The 13,849-nt window shown below is 36.3% G+C and overlaps 1 protein-coding gene across 4 annotated transcripts in view; it reads left to right on the top strand.

The window, feature by feature from the left end:
- LOC106478697 (carbohydrate-responsive element-binding protein-like) overlaps positions 1-13,849 on the top strand; it is a 123,819-nt gene that overhangs the window by 47,349 nt on the left and 62,621 nt on the right. For all 4 annotated transcript variants that reach the window (XM_022382353.1, XM_022382352.1, XM_013939259.2 and 1 more), the window contains exons 4-7: positions 2,953-3,075; positions 5,991-6,156; positions 13,222-13,317; positions 13,563-13,657. In XM_022382353.1, coding sequence (XP_022238061.1) covers positions 2,953-3,075; positions 5,991-6,156; positions 13,222-13,317; positions 13,563-13,657 — 480 coding nt within the window. The remainder of the gene's footprint in view (positions 1-2,952; positions 3,076-5,990; positions 6,157-13,221; positions 13,318-13,562; positions 13,658-13,849) is intronic.

Below are 13,849 nucleotides of genomic sequence, written 5' to 3'. Positions count from 1 at the left end.
CCCAAAACATTTTGTCTTCAAAATAAGGGTGTGTCTCATATTCCGAAAAATATGGTATTTGCAGACTTTTTTTTTTTTACTTGCCACTAGCCTTGAGGCTCCCACCTAATGTTATTTGTTTCCATGTGATAATACTGTATTGTTGCATGCAAATGAGCATGCAACAACCATACACCAATAGGAGTGCAACACTGCCTCCTAGCACAGTGGCTTCCTTTATACTGATTGTTCAGTCAGCACTTCTTGATTTGGCACTTGTGTTAAGACATGTCTTTTTTTGCTTATGTGAGATTTCTGAACATCGGCATTTGGTTGAAGTAGCTACAAAACCATCTTTTGTGGAAATATATTTTGTTTTTATTTTCAAATAATTCTACCTCTGTAGACTTTGTGGCTCTTATCTTCCACAACATGAATTTCACAGAGGTGGTAATTTCCATGCTGTCTAGTGTTGAACATTTGGGCTTTGTTCACTTTAGATAGACTACTACAATGGTGTTGGGTGCTTCTCTGTCAGGAGATGTGATGGCTATTGCATGTGGTGTGGGCCTTTTTCAGGCCTTGAAATTGACTTCTCTGCTTCTTTAATTCCTGTCCATGAGGATGTGGATTTTAGGAATTTGCGGCTTTTCCTGAGTGCTGCATCAGGCATCTAATCAGATAGTATTTCACTAAGTTAGTAATAATTTATTAATTCCTGTCACCTTACATGCTTTCAAATAATCAGTCATAAATCTAACTATTGCCACCTATCATACCTACTATGAGGTTCATATTATTTCTCAATCCCAAGTAGAAATTAAAACGTTAATTTTGTGTGTGGGGCTGAAGAGAAACAAGTGTTTCTGAGCACCCCTGGTTGTCTAATAAGCTCCTTAGGGGCTTGTTTGATTTAAAACCTTAATTACTTCCAAGTTTAGATAGACAGATAGATGTGGATTTTAGGCAGTCTTTTTGCACTGCCTAAACTTTCAAATAATTGTTCCAGTAGAGACATGGATCTGCCTCTACATTCTGTGTTCTTCCATGACTTTTCTTCTCAGGTTTATTACCATTTTCCACTCTATCCTATTTTTTATTATTTTTTACTCTTCCTTCTTTCTGCTACCTGTTCTTCCATCCCATTCCTCTTCTCCCATCCATTTTTCTACTATCCATGAGCTTCAGTGCCAACAGTCTCATTGGTGACTGTCTTCTGGATGCAGGAATAGTGGGGGTCCATTTGACCCTATTTGTGGATCTATGGATTCCTTTTGTGGCTACAGGTTCTATCCATTGGCTTTACCCTTCATTTTGAGGTGGTGTTGGACCTTTTGGCCAAGGATGCTATTGAAAGGGATTTTATTGCCATCTGTTTGTCATTTCCTTTTGGCCTGGCATACCTTTGATCAATATATTCATGGCTTGGGATTGAGATTCCACCATTTGAGATTCCACCAGACAACTGGCTTCTTTTAGTTCCATCCCATCAGGACTTCTCTGACCATACTCTTCTCCTTCTTTGGAAGGTGGCCCGGCATGGCTTGGTGGTTAGGGAGCTCGACTCTCAACCTGCTGGTCATGAGTTTGAATCCCTGTCACACCAAACATGCTCACCTTTTTAGCTGTGGGGGCATTATAAGTGATGGTCAATCCCACTTTTCATTGGTAAAAGAGTAGCCCAAGAGTTGGCGGTGGGTGGTGATGACTAGCTGCCTTCTAATCTTACATTGCTAAATTAGGGATGGCTAGCGCTGATAGCTCTTGTGTATCTTTGCATGAAATTCAAAACAAACAAACAAACATTTTTAGGAGGCAGCTCATCTGGGTTGGCTAGTTAAGCTGGAGAAGTCTCATCTAACACCCATCTAGTATCTGATTAATTTGTATGTTCTTAACTTCTCATCTCAGCAGGGTACCATCTTCCCTGCTGTGTTTGTGGACCATGTGTTGATTTTCACAGTTCTGTTCTCTCCTTCTCTTCTTGCACAAGAGGTTCTCTATCTGTTGAGGACTTAGGCTTCCTTTGAACCCCCTATCTCATTAGGTCATGCTCATATGCATTTTTTACTATGGATTCTACACAATCAGTGGAACCTCTCTCAGGATCCCTTTTCCAGAGTGGCCTTTTCAGCTAAAGACTGCCTCTGGTTACTATTCGTCACACATCATACCATCTCTGACTGGGTAAGTTATTCTATTTTTCCTACCCTCTTTTTAAAGAGCTTTCTAGTCCCTTACAGGATACCACTGAGTGGCAAGTGTTGCCTGCCAGAATATACATAACCAAAATCTTGGCTCAATATGGCACTTACCCTTGAAATGGGGTGTTCCACAAAACGACTTGAGGTATCCTTGCACTTCTTATTTTCCTAAACAAGACCTGATCCAGACCACACCCACTCATGGACTAGCATGAGTAAAGCAGGCAATGAAATCCTGCCCATCCTTCATGCCTAGGTTAAAATCTAGTGCTAGCCTCCTTTTAAAAATAGGATTTTCATGGTCACTCATTACACTGTTTTCTCTCACCTCCTTTCAAACTTCCAACTCTTCCTCCCCACTTCTAGTGCATCTTACTTTGTTGCCAATTTCAAAGTGATGATTTTACAATCAATACAGAGGGAGCCTGCTGCACTAGGAGAAAGTGTTGCACTTCTGTTGGTAGAGGGTTGTCACATGCTCATTTGCTTGCATGAACGCAACAATATCACCTGGAAACATGAGATTAAGTTGGAGTCTCAATATTAGTTGTGAGCAAAAAAATTGGCCTATAGAGGTCAGTATTGAATTGTGAAAGCTAGATGCGAATGGAGTGAGATTCTATTGGAAATGTTAACTTCAGAAGTTCAGAAACATTGTCAGAATACTTTAAGTGTTTATTTTATAGAAATACTGTCAGTACTGATTGAATGTTTAATGTATATAAATACTATTAGCACTGAATAAATAAATGCTTGCTTTTGTCTTTAGGCTATTGTAATGGAAGGTAAATACTGGAAAAGAAAGCTAAGCACAGTTGCTGCAGAGTACAAAAAGTGGAGAATATTCTGCAAGGAAAAGATTCACTCAACTCAGTTGGATTTTTCTGATACAGTAAGGAGTAACACAAGTTTTTCTCTAACATTTGGACCCAGGACTGGAAAAATGGTGCTTTTATTTCTGTAGTAGAAATGTTCCTTCTGGATTTTTATTTTTTTATATTTGAAAACAAAAAAATATCCCTTTTTTAACTGCCAGATTTTTTTTTTTTCAAAAAAAAGGATATTGGTTTAATAAAAATAGGAAAATTTAATTATAAAAGTTGGCTCTTGAGTTCCTTCCTACTGATCTAATTAAAACTAAATAGATTGTCTTTTGGCACATCAAGCATGTGGAGAAAACATAACCAGTAGCCCCAATCTTTCTTAGTTGAAGGCATCACACTTTGATGAATGAACTACAAATAAGGCTCTTGTTCAAACTTCTTGGTGGCTTTGACTGATCAGTGAATTGGCAAAGAAAAGTTTTAAATTTAAATTATTAAAATCTTGCTCATTTGTTTATTGTAATATCTGTTCATACACAACTGTAAAAAGTAAAAGTTCACAAATGTTTATTTCAGTAGGTTTATATACTTTCATTATGGTTTCATTAATTTTTGATTTGAATGGAACTTTAATATAACCATAATCATAGCCAAACGGATGTTTTTTTATGGAGTCTACCAGTAATTAAGGTATTAAAAAAGAAAATCTGGCATGATATTCCTGTATTCTACAAACCATTTCCAGGTTTCAGTGATAAAAATACTGTACTCTTACCAGATTGGCCATTTTTCCAATCTTGTTTGGACAATGTTAACAGTTGTAAACAGACTGTTTATTAGTTTTTAAGTAAATTAACCATTAGTATACTTCATTAAGTGTATTTTATATAAACTGTAGTTAAAAAATTAACTTTATATGTTGTAATTGTTAGGTATTTATATTTTTTAAAGGATATAATTTGTTTGAATAAACAGAACTATCTTGTAGGCCAAACTGTAATGAAAATTTGGTAGTGTTTAATAAATATATGCTGTTTAACTATCAAATTACAAACTTGTTTTTATACTATTCACTTCAATAAAGAATACTTTTTTTTGTTTATAACAAACATTGTAAAGAACTGACCATAAAATTGGGTGAAATTACTCATTTTATATGTAAAATACAGTAATTAGTAAGAGTAACTACAGTATTTATGGGTTTTTTGCTTAATTTTCTTTGTGTAACTCGTATGTTATTAGGGATCCTGTGACTGACAAACTCGGAGACTCATGAGTGATTTGGTGCATAAATAGTTTCAAAAGTTGGTTTACAAATCATATAAAAAGCATCAGTAATACAAGGGTTAAATGAAACAAACAAACATGACTTGCAAAGTTGATATGTTGAAGCTTTAGTTACTTGTTAATTAGAAAAACCAAGGGATTGTGTATGATAGCTATGTAATTAAAGATCTATGTTGTCATAATGCTCATAATCAAAAACCCATAATTATACTACTAGCTGGAGTACACATCCCCTGGATGGAAGTTATGCAAATTCTAGATTAATGAAAGGTTATATTAGGACATGAAAAGTTGTTTCCCTTATATGTAATTGTAAAAAATGCAAAAATGCTCATAAAAACTGCAAAACACAAAATGTGAAACCAAAATTTGCATGTATCTCCCCAGGGACCCAACAAATCTTCATGTCAAATTTGGTGAAGATCCATTAACAGGGAGCAAAGTAGTGGTAAAAAAATGAAAAAATGGCCATAAAAACTGCAAAATTCAAAATTTGTATGTATCTACCCATGGATCCAGTGAACTTCCATACTACATTTCGTGAAGATCCATCCACAGATAGTGGTTAAAAATGCAAAAACACCCATAAAACTGCAAAATGCAAAACTGAAAATTTATATGTATCTCTCCATGGATCCAGTGAACCTCCATTCCAAATTTGGTGAAGGTCCATCTACAAGTGGCAAAGTAATAGCAAAAAATGCAAAATTGAAAATTTGTACGTACCCCCGCATGGACCTAATGAACCTCCATACCAATTTTGGTTAAGATCCATCCACACCCTGCAAAGTAGTTATATGGACGTACAACAGACAGCACTATTATATTTATATAGATACTTGTGAATAAGTTTTTGTTGTAGGATTTTGGTAATTTTTAAGGATTGTTAGTTTGTCAGATACACACACACACACACACTGAAAAACACAAGCATGAAACACAGTGAATCAAGATGGTGTACTAATTCTGCCATTTGTTTCTACCTCCATTTCTGAGTGTATGTAGACAAACTCAAACTTACTTATTCACTGGTTACTAAACAAAATCTAAAATGGGCCAGACCTGACCTAGTTGTTAGCATGATAAATTGCAAATCCAAGGATTTATTGTTTCCATCCCATTGCTGCAAAGCTGAGTTCTGCAACTTGGGACCATGGGTGCATTACAAAAGTGACAGTAAAATCCCACTGTTTGATTAGAGTAACCCATGACATGGTGGTGGGTGGTGTTGATTAACCACCTTTCTTCTAGAATATCAGTTTAAAACTATTAAGCATGGCTTGTGCAGACAGATTTTGTGTAGCTTTACATGAAAAATCTAAACAAACAAACAAGTACAGTATAATGATTTCACTTAACTATGGGTTTAAGAATAGAATATTGTTTGTTACAACCATTATCAATGCAATTTCATTAAGACTAAACAATCATCAAATCCATCTCAATTCATTTTGAATGCTTTTAAAATACATTACTTTCATATTTAGTAATTCATCTGATACTCAAAGTAAGTGATATGTAGTATTTAAAGAAGAATGTGAAAAACTGTTATATCTTATACAATGTTTAAAGGTGTTAACATTAAGGCATTGAATGTCACAATAATATAGGAAAATGCTGTAAAGCATTTTTTGTTTAGTTTCTTTTACATGTAAATTTAATAAAAAAAAAGAATTATTATTACTTTTTCTGTTAGACAGCAAAGGAAGCTATGGACCTTGATGGCAAATGGCCATCACGAACCCAAGAAGGTCCTCTTTGTTTGATGGATGATGACTTTCTGATGGATGCATTTAGTGATACTTTGTTTAGCAGCCTTATCCCTAATCAGCCTTTTGACTTTCCTAATCCTCGAGAGATTGGTAAGTTCCTAATATATGGGTCTAGAGCTTGTGCTTTTAAGTGGTCACTGGTTTGAGAGATCTATACTCTTGAAATATTATCTTTTCTCATCCACAAATTGCATAGTTTTTACTTCATTGTATTAGTAAACTTTATAAACATTTTGTATAGTAAATGCGATATGTGATTTTAAGTAAGATAATTTTGTATGGATAAGCCTAGAATGTGTGGCTTTTTTCTTGATGGATAGAAGATGATACTGCTTGATTTGTGAACACAAAACTGCTGTTTATAGAGAAAGAGAATTTTTAAAATAAGTAGTTCACTTTTTGTGATGGATATGATGCTGTTTTTGTGTTGAAGCGTTTAGGGAACATTTCTTAGAGGTAGTGACAGCTGCAATATTTTCTTGTTCAAAAAAGTGTGTAAACTATTATGTATATGTTGTTTCCTTTGTCCAAAAAATCTGAGGTGTGAAGTAGTTTTCCATTAATCGTAGCGTATGGAATGAGATGTTCATGTTTGGTATAACAGACATGGTATTGCTGTTGTCTGAAAGAAGTTATTGAATGTACCATTCATTATTAGTTCCTACATAGTGTTGCATTTATATGAGTGAGATTCTTTAATATATTATTCAGTATTATTTACTGCATAGTGTAGCTTTTGTGTGAGAGAGATTCTTGAAATATTGTTGATCCTTAGATTTATGACAGTGTTGTCTTTGTCTGTGAGAGTTTTTTTAATTTGTCACTCATAACACAATTGTGCTTTGTGTGTGGTATTCTCTAGTTTATTATTTGTGTTAATTATGACACAAAGGTGCTTTTTTTATGAGGGAGATTCTTTAATATATTGTTCAGTGTCAATCACCAAACATTTGTCTGAGAGAGAATCTTAAAATATTGTTCAGTGTTAGTAACTAAACAGTCTTGTCTTTGTCAGTATCTTGAATATATATAATTCAGTCTTAGTTATGGCAGTGTTGTATTTGTCTGAGAGAAGTTCTTGAATATGTAGTTTGATTTTTGTTTGAGAGAGATTCTTGAACACACACACACATTTTCTGAACAAAGACAATACCATATCATAATTAACACAGTATATATTTTCAATAATCTCTTTCTCAGAGAAATATATTGTGTTGCAACTATTACAGAATGACACATTTAAGAATATTTATACACATAGTTCCAGTTTGTGACACATAAAGAAATAAGCTAAGGTAAGTTCCAGTATGATACCTTACCTCTTCTCACATAATAACCTTTCTCATTTAGTGGTTTCTCTCTATATGTGCAAATTTTTTTCTCACCACTAGCCTTGAAACTCCCACCTTCCCCACGTTTAACATGCTTCTGTTGCATCTACAAATACAAATAAGCATGTGGCAACCCTTCATCAATAGGAACATGACACACTCTCCTGGTGTAGCTGGCTTCCTCTGTACAGGTTAATATGATCTTCACTTCTTGATTTGGCACAGTAGTGTTAAGATGTGTTAAAATTGTCATTTGTGCTTGTACTTTAATTTAACATTTTTGGTGATGTTTATTGAACGTTTTTATCTGTTTCTGTAGTTATAGACTAACAGTAGTTTATTCCTTTTGAACATGAATTATAATTTCCATATTACTACCACTACGTCTGTGGTGCCAAATATTACAACACTTTAACTTGCTCTGTCTCAGGCTAAAGGCCTTACATTGTCGACTGAGGAGGTCATAGTTTTTTTTAAGGAAGTTGGAGTCCATCACGCTGCTAGTTGTTTCTTCCAAGCCCAGATCTGTAATTTCTTTGGCTGCTGAATCTGGGCAATATTAAAATGATTTGGATAATTTCTTTTCTACCTCCTTCCTTTGCTGTAGCGATCTTGAATTTCCACCTGTGGATGCTTCCAGAATGTCCTCAGCCTTCCGAGATAGTGTCACAGGTATGTAATCCCCCCCCCCCCACTACTGACCATTACTAGATAACAAAGGTGGAATAGACAAAGGCTGAGTAGCATCCGTGCCTGAAACCATAACATGGGTATTAATATCCAATTTTTTCTTTTTGTAATATATTTGTAAGAAAAAAAAAACAAATTCAACGAAATATATCTATGGATAACAAAAAAAGAGTTCCCAATTATGAGAAAATGAAAACTAAGAATACATAAATCACAAAATGATAGTCTGAATGCTCGTGCTTTGTCAAGATTTTATTGTCTGCATACAGTGCTTTTATACAGTACCTGCTTAGAGGGCGTTTGAAGGCTGGCATAAAGTTTTGCAAATTAGATATTCCCAAGGGCAGTCGAGTGGGGTATATAAAGACTGGAGCAAGTGAACACAACGTTAGATGGCAAAGATGAAGATAGAGAAATAGCTATTAGTGTCAGCAGAGGTAAGTATGTTTGGAAATACATTTTCAGTTTAGGAAAATGATAACTTTAATTTGTATCCCCTGTTTCATATTATTCCTTTCCATTCCTCCTATCTTTGGCTCTTTCCCTTGAATACCTGGTTTTTCTTCCTTCAGGTATGGGTCCATGCTGACTAATTTTCTGGTGTAATTGCATTGGGGGTGGTGGAAGAATTGAACTTGATGGGCACCTACCCACATTCTACTTATGTGCCCTACAATTGGTGCCTTTTTACTTAGATTAATTTTGGAGATCTCACCAGTTTATTGCATTCAAAGGTGGTGTCTACTCAACAACACTTCTTCTTTTTGTTTGGAGTTTTTCTTACCTATTGCCAAATCCTACACTGCCAATGGTACAGACGACTATTTTGTGTATTCTGGCAAGATTGGAACACGTTGATGGGGTATTCTTCCTTTTCTCTGCGCAATACCTCTTCTACCTGGAATTTTTTTTTTCAATTTCTTCCTTAGTTGGGATCAGTTATCTTTTTTGTTTAGGGTTAATGATGTGCATGGTTTTCCAAGCCCAGTCACCTCATACTCTGCCTGCAGGAGAGGTTTTTTCCTTTTTGGGGGACATTGGCTTCAACTGAATCCCTACTACCATTGGGTTATGCTCCATTCGCACCCTTCAATGGGTGCTGCAAAGTCAATGTAACCTTGCTTGGGAACCCCTGGACTCCTGTATTGATCTCTCTCCTGTACATCAAGTCAATTTCATCTGGTGGTTTAACAGAGACAATACAACAACTTCTCCCACCTGCTTTTTATGGGTTGGGAGAAAGTATGGATTCTCTGGAATTTTCGGATCATTGGTCTTTTGTTGAAACTGCAGTGAACATAAACATCTTAGAGTTTTTTGCCATATGTTGTGCTTTTCCTACCTTTTACTTTTCCTCATTTCCTACCTTTAGTGCGAGGTAAGTTGGTCTTGATCCATTCTGACAATTTACCTGTTGTCTATATTTGACAAGGTCAAACCTGTTCGTGTTAACTGTGTTTCCGAATGTTAGAACTACTTTTCTAGCCACATTTATATCACATATGCTTGGTTGCATGTCATGTTCCAGGTCTGTTGGATCTCATTGCGGCTCGATTAGCTTATCTTGACAAGATCCTTCTCATGGTGTGATCCTCATTTCCCAAGTTTTCCAGATGTTTTACAGTCAGTGAGGTTCTATACCTTTAGACATTTTTACTGCCCATTTCAATACCTAATTATCCTGCTTTTTGGGTTTCCAGTCCCTCATCCTTTGGATTTATTGATAGATGCCTTCGGTCAAGATTGGACATGTGTTTATCTATTTGTGTCCCCTCCTATCTGTCTCCATCCATGATTTTATCCATCATCCAGGCCACTTTGTGTCGTGTTCTCTTGATAACACCTTTCTGGGCAACTCACCCTTGCTTCCCAGTCCTTATACCTTCTAATAGCACCTCTTTTATTATTTCATCTTTCCCAATCCCTCCTTCATCAACCTCAGTAGATCTTATTTTATCCTGCCATCGCTACGCTTCGACTTCACATGTGGAATTTGTCTGGTTCCTTGCAAAACAGCTTGGACTATCCACATGTGTACATTCCTTCCTTTCCCATTCTGTATATCCTTTTTGCCTCATGGTATGTCAGAGAAATTGGTGTATATTTCATCATTGGTCTCTATGCCATGATTACTCTCCTTCCTGTTCAATTATACCTCATTTTTTATTTTTCCTGGCTGTTCAACAATGGTTCTTTCATATCTACCATTGCTGGATATCGAGCAGACTTATCCAGTACCTTCCATTTTTTTTTCCTTTACTGCAGGATGTTTTCCTACCCTTCCATTTCTCTTTTGTTGTGGTTCTTCCAAATCCTTCACCCTCCTCATCCTATAATCCTTCTGGATTGGCACCCATATACTTGTCTGCATGAGTTTACACAAAACCAATTTGAACCCTTGGCTACCTGTTCCCATTATCATTATCTCTCAAAACCTGTTCCTGGCTCCCTTTTGTTTGTGGTTTTCAAAGGTTATATGTTCTTTACCAACATGCCTATGTTCTCTGGTATCCAGATTGCTGTTTTCAACCTAAAATGTGGATGGATCATGAAGGCAACAACTCCTTTACATCAGTCTCCCTACCTTCCTTTTTCAATTTGTATTCCTATTCAAATCTGGACAGACTTCTATTTCCTGTGCAAGTTCTCAGATGTTATATTGCCCACATGGCTTCCTTTCATGATTTCCATTTATTCATGCCCTGGAACCCTTTTTCTCAAGTAGATATTTCATCTGCCTTATCAGATTGGCTTATTCTTCACAGTTTCCTGGTTCCCATTGTTTTTCAGGTTTCATTTCATCAAATACAGTACCTTACCTTTTTTCCTTGCTTTTCATCCCTGTTATCCTTTGGAAGACATCATCCAGGCTAAGATGTGGACCACACAGATCACATTCATCTCCCATTACCTGCATGATGTGGCCATGATCTCCTCATTTGGATACTGCATACCACCAGTTTCCATACTCCACACATCAGTTCAACTGTGAGTTGGTGTTTTATATTTCTATATTTCCCTTGCAGGCCATGACATTTTCTATATTGGATCCCACTATGTGATGACATGGTGCTTCTCCAGGTATACTAATTATTAAGTCTAAACTAATACAGCCTTTAAGGTCTATTATGTTCACTTTTAAGATGGGATGTTCTGCAAGACTGCTTGTTGGTTCTTCTTTGCAGTGTTTTGCATCATAAATGTATCTATCTCGCACCATACACTCATGGACTAGCATGAGTAAAGAAGAAGGTGTTTGCTGTTTGTTGCTGCCACTTCTTTGATTGAATAATTCAGGAATGGCCTGCTTTTAAGAATAGGGTTTTTGTGGTCACCAATTGCACTTTCTCTGGTGCTGCATTTCTCCCCCTCTTCTTCCAGTGGAGTATAGTAGTCCTTACCACTTACCAGCTCCTTGTGGTGGAGCATGGAGGCTTCCTCCTGAGCGTGCCCAATCCCACTCAGTTCAGAATAAGGCAGTGATGTTCTGCCAGTGTAGATGGTGTAGAGGCTTCTTCCAGCAGAGTACCAAAAGTAAAATACCCAGTGTTGCCTGGTCATAGACTGAACATGATCCATCAAAATGCAGTTCACCCCTGTGGTTGGGACCTCTAACTCTACCGTCACCTGGATGTGAGTTCCTGGGTGGTATGGTGTTGGATTAGAGCTGGACCAGCCAATATATGTCCTCACATGTAAGTGAGCTGGAACCCTCTTTCTACTGCAGGTGGGACGATATATTCTTAATGCCGCATCATTTTGAAGATTAGGTTGAACCTCCACATTGCATTCCATCTTCCTACCATCGTCTGGATTTAAGATCTTGGGGAATGGGTGTTGGTCATATTGTATATGCACACATTATGGATTTACTCTTTCCCTTCTGGTTCCTGAGCCTGAGGTGATGGTCAAGGACCTCCTTCCTACTGTGGGCTGGCTGATTCTTTTCCATTTTTTCTAGTTTTGGATAGAGTTGATTTCTTGATTACAGTCTGATGTGCCCTAACCATTCTACACAATGTTCATGTCTGGTTTCAGTTGGTTGAGGACCTCCTTCTTCTGGGGACTGGGTGAACCAATCCTGGATCCTCTGGTTTTGTACTGGAGTTGACCTCCCATTTACAGCTCAAATACAGATAGTTGAGGACACTTTTTCTACTAGAGATGGGATGCTTCTTTCCCAGTTTGGATAGTTTGAGGCTAGAGTTGATTCTTACCTTCACTATGTCTGGGGCACATATTGTTTGTGCCTCTTCACTACCTAATTAGCTACACTGTCATTCTCTTTAGATGCATTCTGAAGGAGGATCATCTAGGTGATTTTGCACTGGTTCCTCCACCTAATCAATGTGGGATTTTAGCTATTACCTGAACGGAGGTAAGGTATTATATCAGAAGTTATAATTTTCCTGCACAGAAAATGTATTTCCGAGACATACTTACCTCTGCTGACATTTCCCACCCTCTTTCCCCACTTCTGGTGCTTATTTTGTGCCTAATCTTGAAGTTAAGATTGTGTTAAACTTTGTAGAGGGAGCCAGCTGCATCAGGAGAGTGTGTTATGCTCCAATTGATGGAGGGTTGCTGCATGCTTATTTGCGTGCAAAGATTCAGCAGAACCACATTAAGCATGGGGTAGGTGGAAGTGTCAAGACTAGTGGTGAGCAAAAATATACGTACATATAGAGGACAGCACTGAAAGAAAAATGCTATTATGTGAGAGAGGTAAGTATCTATCGGAAATACATTTACTGTGTAGAAAAATTATAACATTTCAGATTTTTTAAAGAATATGAGTTTTTTTGCACAAAATAATTTTGTTTTTATATAGAATTAAAGAGTAATAGGTAGTCTAAACAATATAGTACTGAGACTGCTGTGTGTAATGAACAGTTTTGATTTAGCTTCTGTGGTGACACAGGAAATTAAGGAATGTTGTTCTAAAAACTGTGATTGATTCTTCACCAATAATTTTATAAAATTAATATTAAAAGTAAAGCAGTTATTTTTATAATAAATCTACTAGCATTTTATCTTTATATCTTGTTCTTTTTATCATTAAAAAAATATGGAAGGACTGAAACTTGTTCTTAAAAGTTACTCAATGTTGAAATTTATGATTTTTGTCCGATAGCTGCCAAGGCTGGAATTGCAGACTTAATTCAGCCTGGTCTTCTACAGCTTCAACCCACTGTTGATGACATTATGGACACATTTGATCCATGGTCAGGTAAGATATATTTCTTGGTTGGTGTATTTAGTAACCTGGTTTTATGTAAGTATATTTTTACTACAAACAAGTGGTAAGATGTTTAGTAAAATACAAGAATTATGTAAGAAGTATTATTTTAAATTGTACTTGTTTGTCTTAGAATGCCTTACATTTGAACTTTAAACATGAAGCTTGCCTTTGGTAATGTGATTCAGTTAAAGCAGAAAATACGCTTTATATTAAAGATAAGTTATTCTTGCCAGATTACCTAATGCCTAAATTGCCCCCTCTACCAGAGGAAGGTCCAGATCAGATGTTGGTGCATGATACATCCTTGATCTCAGAAGTAACTGTGCAGGTAAGACATGCTTTGGAAAGCCACCTGAAAATTTTATTTAAACCAAGTAATAAATGATAGTGAAAAATTAAGACACTGAAAGGGTACATTACGTGATGATAGTTTTTCATTTAGTCAAAACATCAGTTAAGAAAATAAACTTGTATATTCTGTATTTGTATGTCTATATATATGTGTTTATGTACTTTGGTG

The sequence above is a fragment of the Limulus polyphemus genome, unplaced genomic scaffold, assembly GCF_000517525.1.
Source record: "Limulus polyphemus unplaced genomic scaffold, Limulus_polyphemus-2.1.2 Scaffold242, whole genome shotgun sequence".
In the NCBI taxonomy this organism is placed as follows: Eukaryota; Metazoa; Arthropoda; class Merostomata; order Xiphosura; family Limulidae; genus Limulus; species Limulus polyphemus.
Note: the sequence above shows the minus strand (reverse complement) of the source record. Positions and strands in the feature narration are given on the sequence as shown.